At 37.0% G+C, this 16,353-nt stretch overlaps 1 protein-coding gene across 1 annotated transcript; it reads left to right on the top strand.

The window, feature by feature from the left end:
- Nucleotides 1-584: 584 nt before the first annotated feature.
- OLR1 (oxidized low density lipoprotein receptor 1) lies at nucleotides 585-11,235 on the top strand. Its single transcript, XM_004779741.3, has 6 exons — nucleotides 585-741; nucleotides 3,285-3,386; nucleotides 5,100-5,345; nucleotides 8,730-8,869; nucleotides 9,174-9,289; nucleotides 9,566-11,235. The coding sequence occupies exons 1-6, from the start codon at nucleotides 654-656 to the stop codon at nucleotides 9,708-9,710; spliced, it is 837 nt and encodes a 278-aa protein (XP_004779798.1). The 5' UTR covers nucleotides 585-653; the 3' UTR covers nucleotides 9,711-11,235.
- Nucleotides 11,236-16,353: the final 5,118 nt, after the last annotated feature.

Below are 16,353 nucleotides of genomic sequence, written 5' to 3' on the forward strand. Positions count from 1 at the left end.
GATTCAAAGCCAGCTCCATCTGGCTTCAAATTTCTGCTGCTTTGTTATACTCCTGCTATCTTATACTGCTACTATATGAAACAGCACTCCTAATTAACTTCTAAAATTACCCACATCACCATGGCTGGAGATGATTCATATGTGATTAACTCCAAAATTTCTAATCTATTGATGATTTAAACAGTCAAAATTAAAAAGGAAAATGTGAGGCTCACAAAAGCCACAGTATAGAGGGTCTGCTACAATGCAGTAAACAAATATGGACAATGGAATTAAGTAATCTGGTTTAAATGCATAGTCCTTCACAAATTTAATGTGACTTACTCTTTTGAGTTTCAGTTTCCCTATCTGAAGAGTGAATACAAATGCCTCTCCTCTAATGCTCACAGAAAATACAGTTTTCCCTTTCATAAATTACCTAATGAAACATCCTGAAATACTAGCAGAATCACCACTTTCCCCACCTGCCTCAGGCATAACCCAAGAATTTGCGTCAGCCAACTTCCCAGTATGAAGCAAAACCTCTCCTTCCTCCTACCCGTGATTGAGTCATTCTTCTATTAGATAGCAGTAGCTATTTAAACACTCCAGCAGGAGCTCACAAATTTTTACTTTGCAGAAGTCCTTGACTGCTTCACTCTCTCCTTCTTGGAATGAATTCAGAAATGACTTTTGATGACTTCAAGAACAAAACTATGGATGATCAACCTGACCAGGAGCCAAATGGAAAGAAAGCTAAAGGTACTAGGGGTGGGTGAATGAGCACAGCAACAGAATTCTAAGATTAGCCCAAAAATGTAAATTAACTGAATATAGGATTAGAAAGTTGAAACGCCCAAGGATGGAAAAATATTATAGAATTAATAACATTTACTTAAAAGAAAAACAATTCAGATATAATGGTGATGATGATGACGACAATGATGATGACGATGATGATGATGACGACAATGATGATGATTCTATGAATGAACTAACTTGGTATGAATGATGATGTATAGATTCAGATAGCTTTTATTAAACATTACCTTAGGTTAGGTTCTATGCTATTCACTTTACGTGCATTATTTCTCTGAATCAGCATTTACAGGCAGACATCCAAGTTAACAGGAGTCATTTGTTCGTTCATTCATTCATTCTTCATGTTTTAAATATTGAGTGCCCGAATTTCACGACAATTATGAAGCTAAATCTCTCAGAACCTGATTAGATCAGTCACCTACAGAAAATAATCCAATTGCTTTCTGATCAGAAAATCACTAATGGGAACATGTTGGATTAATGGTCTCTACCTATGGAAGAAATGAGACAAAGGGTCTCCTTAGAAAATGGGGGTTGCACCTTTCCTGCACAGGTGTGGATGTTGTGATTTGCTTCTAAAAATTCAGGAGAGTTTCTTTACTCAGGAGTGGTAGGCATACACTTATAGTATAGAATGAATATTGACCAGAAGGAAATATTGGTTGACAGATTTACACAAATACCTACCCCCAAGCCAGAATTCTAAGCAAGAGACACAATTATCCTCTACTTTTCTGCCAGCTTGCTACATACACTCCAGAAGCTTAATGACTTTTAAATCAGTGAATGAACTGTGTTTCTTCCTGTTAAAATTTCTATTTTGTCTGTCTCCTTTCTAGAGTCTAACAGAAAGGCCTTTGACTCAGTGAATATATTTGACCATTGATTGATTAAGATCATTGATTAAGATCATTACACATTTGTGATTTGTGATTACACATTTGAAAGTTTGTGATGTAACGTTCCAAGCTATGTAGCGATCAAAGTTGGATTAAATACCTGTGTTTGGATATTAACATCTGTGTCATCTTATACAATTCCCTGAGACTTTGGAGTTTCCTTATCTGCATTTAGAGGATAACACTACCAGTACTCTATTTGTGTATTGTACAGGGTGAGGAGTTCACATAGATTATATGAAATTTTTGGGTTTGTTATCAAAGGAACGAGACTGAGACAAAGTTACGCAAAGCCTTATTCTATGCCAAGCGTTAGAAGTTAGACTGACCGATAGGGAAATGAGGCTGAGACAAAGTAAAAGTTATGTAAAGCTTTATTCTATGCCAAGCATTAGAAGTCAGACTGACCGGCCAGGGCCGCCTCCGAAGAGAGCGATGCCCCTTGGTCTTACAGACTAGTTTTTATAGGGCACAATCTATATATGTGGCTTTGGCTGATTGGATGTCTCCTACCTGTGTGTTTTAGTAACGGTTACCTGGAACTGATACTAGTAACCTTTGAGGCGTTTTTTAAACAATAAAATGGCCTTGTTTTAGGTATGTGTTTTAGTAATAGTTACCTGGAACCAATATAAAAAAAAATGGCCTTGTTTTAGGTGTGTGTTTTAGCAACAGTTACCTGGAACTGATATCAATAACTGTTGAGGCATTTATTAAACAACAAAATGTCTACCTAGACAACATGGAGTCACTATGGCTAAGTAGGCCCAGGCAGGCCCTAGGAGTTTAACATGTTTTAATGTGGAATTGACCCCAACAAAATATTTTCCTATTGAATAAAAATATCTGTGATTTTGTAGTGGTGGAGCTGTGAGCTATAGGACTTATTGTTTCTATAATAATGGTGAACCTTTATAACAACAAGAGCCATAGCTGGTGTTAAGTATGGGACATGACATTAATATGAGTCAAATGAATATTGAAGTTTAATCCCTATTTTTCTTCAGTCAATAACCTCAATTCTAAGATGTAACTTTAGTGGAATAAAATCTGAAAGCACAAAATTAAATTCTTTGATGTGATCTGTTGATTAGCTAACTAAAGCTTGTTTTCTTGGTGTCTGACATTCTTCTATGGCATACTGCTTATAAAATACACTGTGTATGAGGGACATGTGTGTGTGTGTGTGTGTGTGTGTGTGTGCATTGACATGGTCTATATTAAAAGCACCAGGCTGTCTGTTCTTTGGATGAAGTTGATCCAGCCAAGCCGGACTGAGAGTTTCTTAGAGAGTCATTATGGTGGAAATAGATAAAGTATAAGCTTGAGAATCAGATACTTAACATCACATATCTGGTACTGAATTCTGGTTCTTAAATTGTGTCAGTTGCATGACCAAGAGCAAATCACTTAAATTCTGTCTGTATTTTTCATCTGTAAATATGGACAATGAATTATATGCAGAGCCATTGGGAGGACTTCTAATGTAAGAAATGCAAAGTACAAGGTATAGTTTCCAAAGAATTGTTTGATGACTTGCTTCCATCTTTTATGTCTTTATGATTCTATCCTCTGTCACTATAGGTCTTCATTTTCTTTCTTCTCGGTGGTGGTGCCCTACTGCTGTGACCTTGGGGATCCTTTGCTTGGGATTACTGGTAACCCTTATAATACTGACAATGCAATGTAAGTACTGGAGGTGGGGGGGAGTGAGAACTTACAAACATGGTTTATTAATTGGTTTCATAATAACTATAAACAAAATTGATTCAGTTACATTTTAGACAAACTTTTTAGAATGAGTGGGAACATGAATATGTACATTGTGCTTGTCCCTCAAATTGACTGGGACACAGACTTAAGATTATTAATGGTAGGTTTTGTTCTGTTTTGTTGTTATAACTTAATGGAAAAAGTCTGTTTAAATCCTAGAATGATGAAAAAGAAAATGATTTGAAACTCCTAAGCCACAAGATCCCCTGAGAGACCCAAAAGGAAAAGAAATGTTACATAATTCACATTGAAGTTGTTTTTGTTCTTGTTGTTGTTGTTAAGAGAGAGAGCACCCATGGGGGGAGGAGCAGAGGGCGAAGGAGAGGGAGGATCTCAAGCCAACTCTGTGTTGAGCACAGAGCCTGACATTAGGCCTTGATCTGACCACCCTGAGATCAGGACTGAGCTGAAATCAAGAGTCAGTTACTTAACCTATTGAGCCACCCAGCGCCCCTACATTGAATTTTAATAGAGATTATTAAATACCAATTTAAATTTAAGAATCAGAAATACCATATCAATAAATGAGACATTTAAGATAACTATAATTCAAATTTACAATATGGCTGCTTAGAAAAGAGGATGTTGAGAGGAAAAGAAGCGATAAGAAGAAGGAGAGTGGCCAAGAAGGAATGAAAATGATATTGATCATCCATATAATCTGCCTTTGTATTCAGGATGTAGATCTGAGTTCTTTTGTCCCTCTAGAATCTAGATGATTAAGGCCTTTGAAGTGCTATTTGATTCTCAGTTGTTGGCTAAAGTCACCAACCATTTATTTTTTCAATCTGGTAACAGATTGAACTTAACAACTAGGAGAAGTGCATTTGACTCAGTGGTGGTGACTGGACGAGTCTTCCCATGAGAAGAATCACTTTAAAACAGTCTCAGATCCAGCCTTCAAGCCAAGGGGTCTGTTTTGTACTCAACCATCAAACTTCTAGAACTGAGACATTTGACCCTTAATATTAGTTGCCTGCTGGGTTTCACAAACTTCATTTCATCCCCACTCTTCCTAAAATGTACTGTGGGGAAAAAAAAAAGAAACAAAAAATTATTGAAATTGTTATGACATAGCAACTTAAAATAATTCTGTGGGAGGGTGTCTCAAAAAAAGGGGTGTCACAGTTTTTAAATAAAATTAGGAAGTCTGGAGTTGTAGAGAGGTAGCAGAGGAATAAAGACACAAATAGAGTAAGTCATTGATGACAACTATTAATAATCACTGAATCTGTTGGCATCTATTTCAGATTGTCTGCATTTTATTTATGCCATTGATATACCTTTATTTTATGATTGCTTTTAAACTTGTCTGGAGCCATCAGTAACAAGTATTGTTATTGTTAACAAGTATTGTTAACAATACTTGTTAACAATATTGTTAACAAGTATTGTTATTGTTGTTGTTTTAATCAAATGTGTCTGTGACAGTTCCTGACATTAAAAAAATATATATAGTACAGGAATATCAAATAACTTTTAAATCCATAATTTTTGAGTAATTTTCCAGCAGATTATCATTGTCAAAATGGATTATTTTATTTGATTCTTCGATTTCCTCAAAATCCAGTGGAGGGATTTTTATTCAGGATTGGCAATGGAGTTCTTATTTCAGTTGTGAATTAGTTTTACAGGTGTCTGATCTCCTAAAGCAACAGCAAGCAAACCTCACTAACCAGGAAATTATCCTGGAGGGACAGATCTTAGCACAGCACCAGACAGAAAAAGCTTCCCAGGAGTCAGAGAGGGAACTCAAAAAAAAGATAGAAACCCTTACCCAGAAGCTGGATGAAAATTCCAAAAAACAGATGGAACTTCATCAGCAGAACCTTAATCTCCAAGAGGCTCTGAGGAAAGCAGCAAACTTTTCAGGTACGGGGGTGAAGAGGTGAAAAGAAGTAGTGGAAACTGCTCTGTTTAACTTAACTGTGTTTTGAAAATGTCTCTAGGCACAAAACTGACATATCGACATATATTCATAATGTATGACACCAGAAGTTCTCTATTTTTATCATTCCCACCCTTCCCTCTGCTAAATTCTTGAGATACCTGATTTAATTAAGTGCAGTTTTTTGGCATATTTAAATTTTCTTTTCTCATAAGAACCTCTTCTTTATTTTTAAAATCTAGATTTGAGATTTTTCTGGAAGAATTCTCCTGCCCTTACCCTTCGCCATCAGTTCTTATTTCTTTCTCTTCCAATATATCTTAATCATTGATTTCTTTCCCTATGGGGTCTCCTTTGTCTCTGGGAAGGTCTACATTAATTTTATTCTGTAGCCCTATTTCTTAAAGTATACAACAATCAACTTAAATAAAATGAATGGAGGTAGACTGACTTGGAAGTGTTGGGTAGATACTTTAGGTAAGAAAAAAATTTAAAGAGCCCAGGAAGTCAGTTTATATAAGAATTAAGTTAATCTTGGAATCTAGAAGGCAGGTAGAAATACTAGCATCTATAGGAAGGGGATGATGATGTGAACTTTGATGTTATTACAGTGTTATCTGTGTCATTTAGTCTTGGACAACATGTGATTAAATCAGGTATATGTTTTTTCATCACAGGGAGATTTAAGGGATATGAGATGGAATTATTCTCAAAGATGCATTGTTTTCTTGGCAGTGTATTAATGAGTACCCTATTCTCAGCATTAGTAACTAATTGCCACTAATAAGCAGAGATTTCTCCAATTTCTTGCTTGCACATCTCACTTGATCTCAACTATGCAATTTCTTTGAAAACGGATTATATAGTAACAGTTCACAAATACCCCAGGTCTTTATTTTACAGAGGAAAAAAATTGATAGCCAGAGAAGTTAAGTGGTGATAATAATGATAAGTAGTTTTTCTTGTTTAAATAAAGTTTTGGAGTTAATAAATCCCTTCACTATTTATGGGGTTATTTCAATTTCCAAAATAAGCAGAGATTTTTAGACAAACTGATCTTTAGCAAGTATCAAACCTTTATTTAACATCTTTATTAAGGAGAGAGCTATTGAGGAAACCAAAGAATGTAGTGTCTCTAAGAAGGTATAAAGAAAGGAGACTAACCTAGCAAAAATAGGAATCTTTATATAAACAGACATAGCTACATACCAACCAATTATTTATTCCCTCGATGGGGCTGTTAGACAGGTTTTTTTTTTAATTATTTTTTTATCAATTTTATGAGATCACATCTACATCAGGACCATCCAGAACCATCTCCCAGAGATTCCAGGCATTGGCAGCCAATCAAAAATATTAAGTAATATGTTTTTCACTGGTAGATGTCATAGGTAACATGTTCCATTCCTTGACAGTGTCAGATAAAGGCCAATTAGTAGAGATAGCAGATAAAGTACTGCTTTTCATCAAGCAGCTTTGAGAAGTTTCTCAAAAATATTAATAACAAAATACCACATGGGAAAAAAAAAGACTGGTTGCCTTAAGTTTGAGACAAGTTTTATCTTTCTTACTAACAAGTCTGTGGTCCACAGTGTAGATATGAAGAGAGAGAGAGATTCTGAAAAGTTACTGAACAAGTGTTTTGCAGAAGGTTGTCTAGCTAGAAAGGCGTAGAGTCTTCAGTTAGGGACTTTATGTTCAGGACGGAAATTAGTGGTGGTTGTCAGTCTTTGGTGGACAACATTATCACTATGGCAGCTTTTTAAAAATGGCGGTTTCCAGGTTTACCCCTAGATTCTGTATCAAAACATCTTGAAGGGCCCCAAAAGATATTTCCTCAATTGATTCAAACTCGGAAGTTTGAGAGGCAGTGCCTGTCGTGATTAAACACGTGGAAAAGAGAGCAAGCCTGCCAAGGTTCATGGTCCCCTTTATCTGCCAAATCAAGAAAATGAATAGAGTTTATTTCATCCTGTTGTTATGAGGATTAAATGTGTTAATGTGTGAAAAGTACTGCCAACATAGTGATACTATGTTCCTTAAAAAAAAAAAAAAAAAATTGAAAAAGGACACCAGGCTGGTTCAGTCTATAAAGGATGCGATTCTTAATCTTGGGGACATGAGTTTGAGCCCCACCTTGGGGACTTGGGTGTAGAGTTTACTTAAAACAAGTTTTTTTTTTTTTTTTTAATTAAAAGAAACATAGGTAGTTTGAATACCACATATGCTATGTATTGGACAACACATGCCTAGGAACAGGAAACACAACATTGAAGCATAAATTCATTATTTGAAAACCTGAAGTATTAAAATGCATAAATGTATCTTTTTAAAAAGATTTTCTTTCTTTCTTTCTTTTTTTATTTTAAAGAGAGAAAGTGTATACACTTTGTGAGGGGGAGAAGGGAAGAGGGAAAGAGAATCCAGAAGCAGACTGTGTTGAGCACAGAGCCCAAGAGGCACTATCCCACCACCCTGAGATCATGACCTGAGCCAAAATCAAGAGTTGGTCACTTAACCTACTGAGCCATCCAGGCACCCTGGATTTTATTTCTAATTAACTTCTACACCCAGTATGCGCTTCCACACCAAGACTAAGAGTTGCATGCTTCACTGAGTGAGTCACCTCAGTACCCAGAGCATATCTTCTTTTTGTTTTTAATATTTTTATTTATTTATTTGACAGAGATCACAAGTAGGCAGAGAGGCAGGCAGAGAGAGAGCGAGGAAGGGAAGCAGGCTCCCCGCTGAGCAGAGAGCCAGATGTGGGGCTTGATCCCAGGACCCTGGGACCATGACCTGAGCCACCCAGGCGCCACATCTTCTTAATAGCAGTGTAACTATTAATGGATCCATTTCCTGAGCTCTTACTTACATTCTTCCAAACATAATTATAAAAAATAGGTCACATTCTATAGTTACATCTCAGCTCAAATTTTGCTTTGGAATGGCCTTATTTTTCATTTAATTTACTTAAATCAGAATACTTTAAGAGAAATAAAGACTATGGATCTACTGAGGGTCTTTGAAGACTGGACATAATTCTAATTTTTTTTAAAGATTTTATTAATTTATTTGACAGAGAGAGACACAGAGAGAAAAGGAGAACAAGCAGGGGTAGTGGAAGAGGGAGAAGCAGGTTTCCCGCGAAGCAGGAAGCCCAATGCCGGGCTCAATTCCATGATCCTAGGATCATGACCTGAGCCAAAGGCAGATGCTTAAGGACTGAGCCACCCAGGCCCCCCCATAATTCTAATTAAGAAGAGATGATTTGCATGTGAAAGTCCTGAGGGGAAAATTGATTTAAGAATTGTAGAAATATTTTTACTCAGACATCACTCACTGATCAGATATGCTACACTTCCTAGGTCCTTGTCCCCAAGACTGGCTCTGGCATGAAGAAAACTGTTACCGATTTTCCTCTGGCCCATTTAATTGGGAAAAAAGCCAGGAGAACTGCTTGTCTTTGGATGCCCAGATGCTGAAAATTAATAGCACAGATGATTTGGTGAGTTTTTATGGTGGTATGTTGGGCTGAAGTAGTGCATTATAGGGAAATAAATCGGGTTTACGCCCTTGGCAGAGGAGCACATGTTTGAGAATCAAATTACTTATTTTCTAGCCTCATCTGGTGAATGACTGCATGACCTCCGATAGAGAGGCCACATAGTATCTCTAGGCTTCAGTAAATAGTTCTATAAAACCATGGAAAGAATGTCGAAGATCTCTTTTGGTTCTTTGATTTTGTGAATCTAATCTAAAAAGACCACACTGACTTAATCATCACTTTAGATAAACATTCCTCCCCACAGGAATTCATCCGGCAAGCAAGTGCCCATTCCAATTTTCCGTTCTGGATGGGCTTGTCTCTGAGGAAACCCAGCAGCTCATGGCTCTGGGAGGACGGCTCTCCTTTGACGCCCCACTTGTAAGTTTCTATTTTTTGCTGAACGTGTTAGTGACGCTGCTTCCACATTCCACATAATGTCCTCTTCTGGTCAGGGAGAAGCTTGGGGGAAATTCAGGAACATCTCCTTCTCCACCTCTGTCAGACAAGGACTTGCCCGTTTAGCCGTTCAGACCTTCTCTCCAGTTTATCTTCCCACATTCATTACTGATCTGAAGCTTTAAGATAAGGCTAAATTTCTGACAAAAGGTGGCAGTAAATCTACCTTTTCCCCCACCACCCCTTCTCCATCTGCAGGTTCAGACTCCAGGGTCCTGTTTCCCAGATCTATCCTGCAGGCAGTTGTGCCTATCTACAAAGAGGAGCTGTTTTTGCGGACAACTGCATTTTAACGGCATTCAGTATATGTCAGAAGAAGGCGAATCTATTGAGACCACAGTGAATTCAAAGACTCTGGAAGAAGAAGAGAAGACGAATTCTCTTCTGGAATTTAAGTTGTCCTTCATTCATGAGGTGCAAACTATGAGAGGCCTGAGAACTGCTTGTTATTAGCTGACGGCAGAACGCCCTAGCAGAGACTGGGCTTTTGGCTGCCTAGCACTTTGATATCAGAAATTTTAATTCCATCTTTCTCTCTTTCTGTGTTTTTCACCTAGCTTGTCCCAAGTCTCCCTGCCTTCCCTTTTTTTTTTTATTTTAAAGTCTTACTCCTCTTCAATCCTCTACCTCAGTACCATCTTCCCCTCACCCTCTTGAACCACATAGAAGATGGAACATGGAGAACTTGCCCAACTGGTGGATGCATGGAAAAATGCATGCGAACACAGCCCAAGAAGAAACAGAAAAGGGGAAAAGGCCATGCTGGAATCCAGAAACTTGGGTTCTCAATGTTAAAATCTACCACTTGTTGGTCTTTTAAATTGTGATCTCTGGATTCCACTAAATACACACATGCGCACACAACACCCCCTCCCCCACATCATCACATTTTTGGGGGCATTTGTGATGTCCCAGGAGGTAATTACAAAGTGAATGATCTTTCCAGCGAATTAATCACAATTCATTGTTGGTTTCAAAATCTGTAATTATTTTTTCATCTTTTATCAAAGGACAGCTTAATCTCTTTAATCCTTCAGAACAGTTTTGTTAGAAACATGGGGCCTGAGGTAAAAATAATAGATTTATTTTTTTCCTTAACTACACACCATTTGTAAATGGGCTCTTCTCAACTCTGTTGTGTTACTGCAGAAACACACAGGACAAAAATAGGAAGATACTCAACTAAAAAACAAACTGAGCCAGGTATGAAAATATAGCTGAAGAGAAGCAGGTGGAATCAGAAGTATTCCTTCTATTTTCAGTGTTTTTATTGCCTTGCTACCTTCCTTCACAGGTTTACTTTTTAAAGAAAGCCTTTCCATTTTACTGTACATAATCCAGCACCAACTTTATAAAAAAAAAAACAAAAAGTTTTATCATTCCTAGGAAGACAAGAGATATTTTCTTTTCTCAGCACATTTATTGATGATTAATAGGCATATAACAAACTGAACATATTTGAATTACACAATAATCTTCGTATATATGAACATGTTCCCTTGAAATCATTGCCACAATTAAGATAGTGAATATTTCCCATCATCCCTCCTGCTTTTATCATCCCCTTCCCCAATGCCTTCTCCTCTGACAACCACCAGCTACCTTTCAGATTGTGTTTTGTAGCATTTTATATGAATGGAGTCAAACAGCATGCCTTTTTGTTTATTTTTGGTCTAGTTCCTTTCACTTAGCATAACCATTTTGGGATTCATTCCTCTTGTTGCTTGCATCAATTTTTCATTCTTTTTAAATGTTGAGTATTACTCCCTTGTATGATTATACCCCAATCTATTGATAAATGACCTGTTGATATCCATTTGAGTTGTTTTCAGTATTTGTCTATTGCAAATAAAGGTGCCATAAACATTTTTGTACAAGTCTTCGTTTGTACATAGAATTTCTCTTCTCTTGGGTAAATGCTTAGGGGTTTAATGTCAGGATGACTCAGTAGATGTATGTTCAGCTGTTTGAGACACTGCCAAGCTATTTACCAAAGTTGTACCATTTGGTAATCATACCAGCAATGTATGAATGTTCCAATTCCACCTACCCTTGCTAACACTTGGTATGGTCAGTCTTGTAATTGGTGCTATATTACTGTGGTTTAAATTGCATTTCTTAAATGAAAAATCATCTTGAGGTCTTTTTGTTTGCTTATATTGCTTATTTTTTATCTACATATTTTCTTTGATAATGTTAATACAAATCTTTAGAGAAGTTTTGAGGTCTTTTTTTTTTTTTATTGTTACATTTTGAGAACCCTTTGTATATGCTGGGTAAAGGTCCTAAATTTATTAGATTTCGTTCTGATCATTTTTGTTTGTTTTTCAGTTTATGGCTTGACTTTAATTCTCTGGAAAGCAGTTTTAAATTTTGATGAAGTCCATCTTTGTGTTTTTACTGGTGTTTCTAAGAACTTGTTACCACACTCAAAGTGACAAAATTTTCTCCTGTGTTTCCTCCTAGACATTTTGTAGTTTCAGGTTTTACATGGAAATCTATAGCTTATTTTGGGTTAGTTTGTGAGTCACGTATTAAAGTGCTCTCTCTCTATTATTATTATTTGCATATAAATACTCAACTGATTTAGCAACATTTGTTAAAAAGACTACATTCACTACATTGCACTTTTGTCAACAATTAGTTACCCATATGTGGATGGGTCAACTTCTATCTCTCTATCCTGTTCTGTTGACTTACTTAATATATTTTTACAACACCACCATGAATATCAGTTTCTCGAAATCATGTAACCCTTCATGGTAACCCTTCAATGTTGTTCTTTTTCAAAGCTGTTTCAATTAATCTACATCTTTGTATTTTTATGTTAACTTTTGAATTGGTTTAATTTCTTAAACTTAACAAACAAAGAAATGCTGTTGAAATTTTGAATGTGATTGCATTGAACCTATTACAAAAATGTGGGCAAAACCGAAATTTTAAAAATACTGATTTGTTCAACTCATAAACAAGGTATAGCTTTCCATTTACTTGCATTCTTCTAATTTCTTTAAGCAAGGTTTTGTAATTTTTTCTGTATAGATGTTTTACATATTTTCTTAGATTATTAGCATATATTTCATATTTTTGATGCTACCAGAGATGGCATTGTCATCATTTGTAATTTTAATCTCCAAATGTCTCTTGATAGTATATAGAATTACAATAAAATTTTTTATACCAACCGTAGACCTTGAAACACTTATTTTTTCTAATAATTTGTATGTAGTGTGCGTATATGTGTATTCCATTGGATTTTTACATAGATAACCATGTCATCTGCAAATAAAAGCATTTTTATTTCTTCCTTCCTGGATGATTTTTATTTCTTTTCCTTGCTAGATTTCATATACTAAATAGACCTTCTAGTAAGCATTGAAAGAACGTGGTGAGAGTGTCCGTCCTTATTTTGTTCTTGATCTTGGAAGAAATCCGTGTTAATACAATTAAGTATGCTGTTAACTGTATACTTTTCATAGATGCTCTTTATTCATTTGAAAAAGTTTCCTTTCATTCTGAGAATGCTGAGAGATTTTTATCAGGAATGGGTATTCATTTGTCTACATCTGCTTTTTCTACATCTATTGAGATGATCGATATTTTAGTTTTTTTCTTTTTAATTTTTTAACATGATGAATTACATTGAATAATTATAAAAGGTTAAACCAACCTTGGGTTCCTGGAATTTATTATCATTTTAATGTATTGGTGCATTAATTTTGTTAAACTTTGGTTTAGGACTTTTGCAAGTGTGTTAATGAAGGATATTGATTGTAATTTGCTTTTTGTGTAGTGGCTTTGTCTGGTTTATGTTTTAGAGCAGTACTCCTCAATGTCAATTTTCTGGAAGGTTTTTGTGGAACTGGTACTATTTGTTCTTTAAGTGTTTGATATAGTTTATCACTGAAGTCATCTGGACATAGGTTTTCTTTTTTTTATAAGATGTTTAACAATAGATTCAGTTTCATGGATGTAATACCATTTAAATAATTCTTTCTTGAGTGTGGTTTGTTGGGCATTAGTGTCTTTCAAAGAATTCGTCAACTTTATTAAATATTTAATTTCTTAACCTTACCTTTTTCTTTGTATTTTCTTATTGTTATTTTAATATCTCTAGAATTTGTATTAATGCAACTTCTCTCATTCCTGACACTGTTCATTTTTGTCTTTTGTTTTTTAAATTAGTTTGGTTTAGAAGAAAAAGTTCATTTTTCTTCTTGATGAGACTCTTTTCTTCATTGAAATTACCTTTCTTGTAGAAAATAAAGTCTATTACTTTTGTTTTCTATTTTATTAACTTCAGTTCCAATGATTTTTTTCTTTCTTCTACTTAATTATGTTCTAGTTTGCTCTTCTAGTTCTAATTTCTTAAGATGAAAGCTCAGTTCACTGATTTCGGAATTTTTCTTTTTTTTTTTTTTTTAAATATATCTGTGCTGTGCTTTATGTTTCCCTTTAGCACTAACTGTAGTGGTATGCAACAAATTCTGGTTTATTTTTCATATTTATTCAGTTCAAAATACTTCCCAATTTCCCTTTAGTTTCTGTTGTCTCATAATGCCCTTGGGAGCTTCCTGTTTTTGGTTGAAATCTGAAACAGCCTCATCTCCCTTACTGAGAGGACAAGAGGAGACCAAAGACAGGCAGGCTACTAGGTGGAAGGTTTAATAAGCAAAGGGAACTTACATACAATACAAGGCCTGTCTCAGGCGGCAGCAAGACTAGTTAATCTCCTACCCACCCACCCTCCAAATATTAAAAATTTATACAGAAGCCTAAACTAGGCTCAATCATGCACACTAGGTAGGTGTTCTCATCATATCACTGTCTCAAGGCCATGTCCTTGGAGCAGCTCCTGGGAGCAGGAAAGGCAAACAGAACCCACATTTGATTTTTTTTTTTTTTTGGATAGCGATCACAAGTAGGCAGAGAGGCAGGCAGAAAGAGAGAGGGGGAAGCAGACTCTTTGCTGGACAGAGAGCCCAATGCGGGGCTCAATCCCAGGACCCTGAGATCATGACCTGAAACAAAGGCAGCAGCTTAACCCACTGAGCCACCCAGGTGCCCCAGAACATACATTTGAAAGATAGGGAAGGGTATGAGGAACTATATACATTGCTGGTACAGCTCACAGGTCAGTTGAAGGTCATGCCTTTTCCATGACCTTCCCCAAAACTCCACACTTTGTGACTGTCTCTTATCTTATAATCTCACGTACTTCCCTCTTCTACAGTGTGCCCTGAGCAGTCAGCAAGGGGTTTCACAAGCATGCAGGTGGCTCCTTTGGTGGCCCTCTGGCTGTCCTGGAGGCAGATGCCACAGCATAACACAGGTACATGTAAGAGAAAGCAATGAGTCCAAAATCAGTGACACTTTTTTTTTTTTTTTTTAATTTAAACCAAGAGACCAAGATCCCAACCACCAGTTTATTAAGTCCCCTGCACTGGGAGTTGGATCATTTAGGGCATTTACTTTATCATTCTGTGACTTAATAAAGATAATACATTAGCAGATGTATCAGGTATGAACACATAAGATTCTGTTTGGATAATGGCACGGGTGCCTCCTTGAGACATAGGGATAATGTCTAAGGCCATTCTATTTTTTTGAAGACTCTCATTAGAGTCATCTTGGCATTCAGTAAGAACAGGCTGTGTTGACTGTCATTTAAGGCTTGTTGGGTGAATTTAGTAAGGGCTTCTCTGTGTTCCATAACCTCCTCTAAACCAATGGGAACAAAGATAGCAGCCAAATAAGAAACCAGTAGAAAACAGAATGTGCCCACCTGGCTTGAGGAGAGGAAGGTTGGCAGTTTTAGGAACCTGACCTGGTTGTACATACCTCTGCGGGAGGCAGCACTGCCAGGCATGAGGAGATGGCCTGGGGACAGCATATGTCAGACCAGAACCCCTATCAGTGATGTGTGTTCTATTCCATTTATATATTTCAACAGGTCCATCTTGCATCAGGACAACAGAATTTCAGTGGAGATTGAATAATTTCCCCTCACTGAGAGAGTGCAAATAGCTCACTCATCTTGGGGGATGTACCATGGCAAATTCCAGAAGATAGTTTTTTTGTCCCCCAGTCATAACATGGCTTTGTGCTCTCAGCAGCTTGGAACATTGATCCTCAGTGAGAAGCAGGTCAATGGCTGTTTCCCAGGACTTCCATACCTTTATGGTATTTGTGCCTCAGCCAAGGTCCCCAGTCTGGCATGTGGGGTGACAGGCCCTACTTGTTGATCATTCAGATTTATTAAAGCCTGGGATCGTACTTTAGTCCACTCAGTCGAGGTGGTTTTACCTGTTAATTTAATCTGATGTTTTAATATTTCATTTTTCCTTTCTACCAACCCTGCTGTTTGCCATTTATAGAGGACATGGAATAGCCAATGTCAATTCTTTTGCCCAGTCTTGTACATCATGACCTTTGAAATGTGACCCCTCACTACCATCTCTCCTAATACTCAGCTTCTCTCATCTCCTAATGGTGGTAGTCTGGTTTCCCAGTGACAGGGGAAATCTTGGATTAGGTCAGATTCAGTGTTCACACAAACTAAGGCATACTTAGAACTGTCACTCAGAGAAAGGTGGCTAATATAATCAGTTCGTCAGTCCCTTACAGCTTGGAAACTTCAGTGGACAGTCCCAGAATCTTTCGGCAGTTGTCCTGGGCATTGTTGAAGAATACACAGGAAATGCTGTTACTTCATTAACCAAGTCACTGTATTTCAAGGGCAATCCAGCATCGTTGGCAATATGCCATCCCACCAGGCACTGTGGAGGTCCCTCTTTCATTTTATTTTATTTATTTATTTGACAGAGAGAGAAAGAGAGAGAGTACACAAGCAGGGGAAATGGCAGGCAGAGGGAGAGGGAGAAGCAGACTTCCCACTGAGCAGGGAGTCTGAGGCAGGGCTTGATCCCAGGACGCTGGGATCACGACCTGAGCCGAAGGCTGACACTTAACTGACTGAGCCACCC

Source organism: Mustela putorius, unplaced genomic scaffold, assembly GCF_011764305.1.
Source record: "Mustela putorius furo isolate JIRA1106 unplaced genomic scaffold, ASM1176430v1.1 tig00537227_pilon_pilon_pilon, whole genome shotgun sequence".
Taxonomy (NCBI): Eukaryota; Metazoa; Chordata; class Mammalia; order Carnivora; family Mustelidae; genus Mustela; species Mustela putorius.

Coding starts and splice junctions, on each gene's coding strand:
- OLR1 (XM_004779741.3), top strand. CDS start 654: ATGAATTCAGAAATGACTTTTGATGACTTCAAGAACAAAACTATGGAT. Junction 3,387..5,099: donor TATAATACTGACAATGCAAT/GTAAGTACTGGA, acceptor GTTGTGAATTAG/TTTTACAGGTGTCTGATCTC. Junction 9,290..9,565: donor TCTCCTTTGACGCCCCACTT/GTAAGTTTCTAT, acceptor CTCCATCTGCAG/GTTCAGACTCCAGGGTCCTG.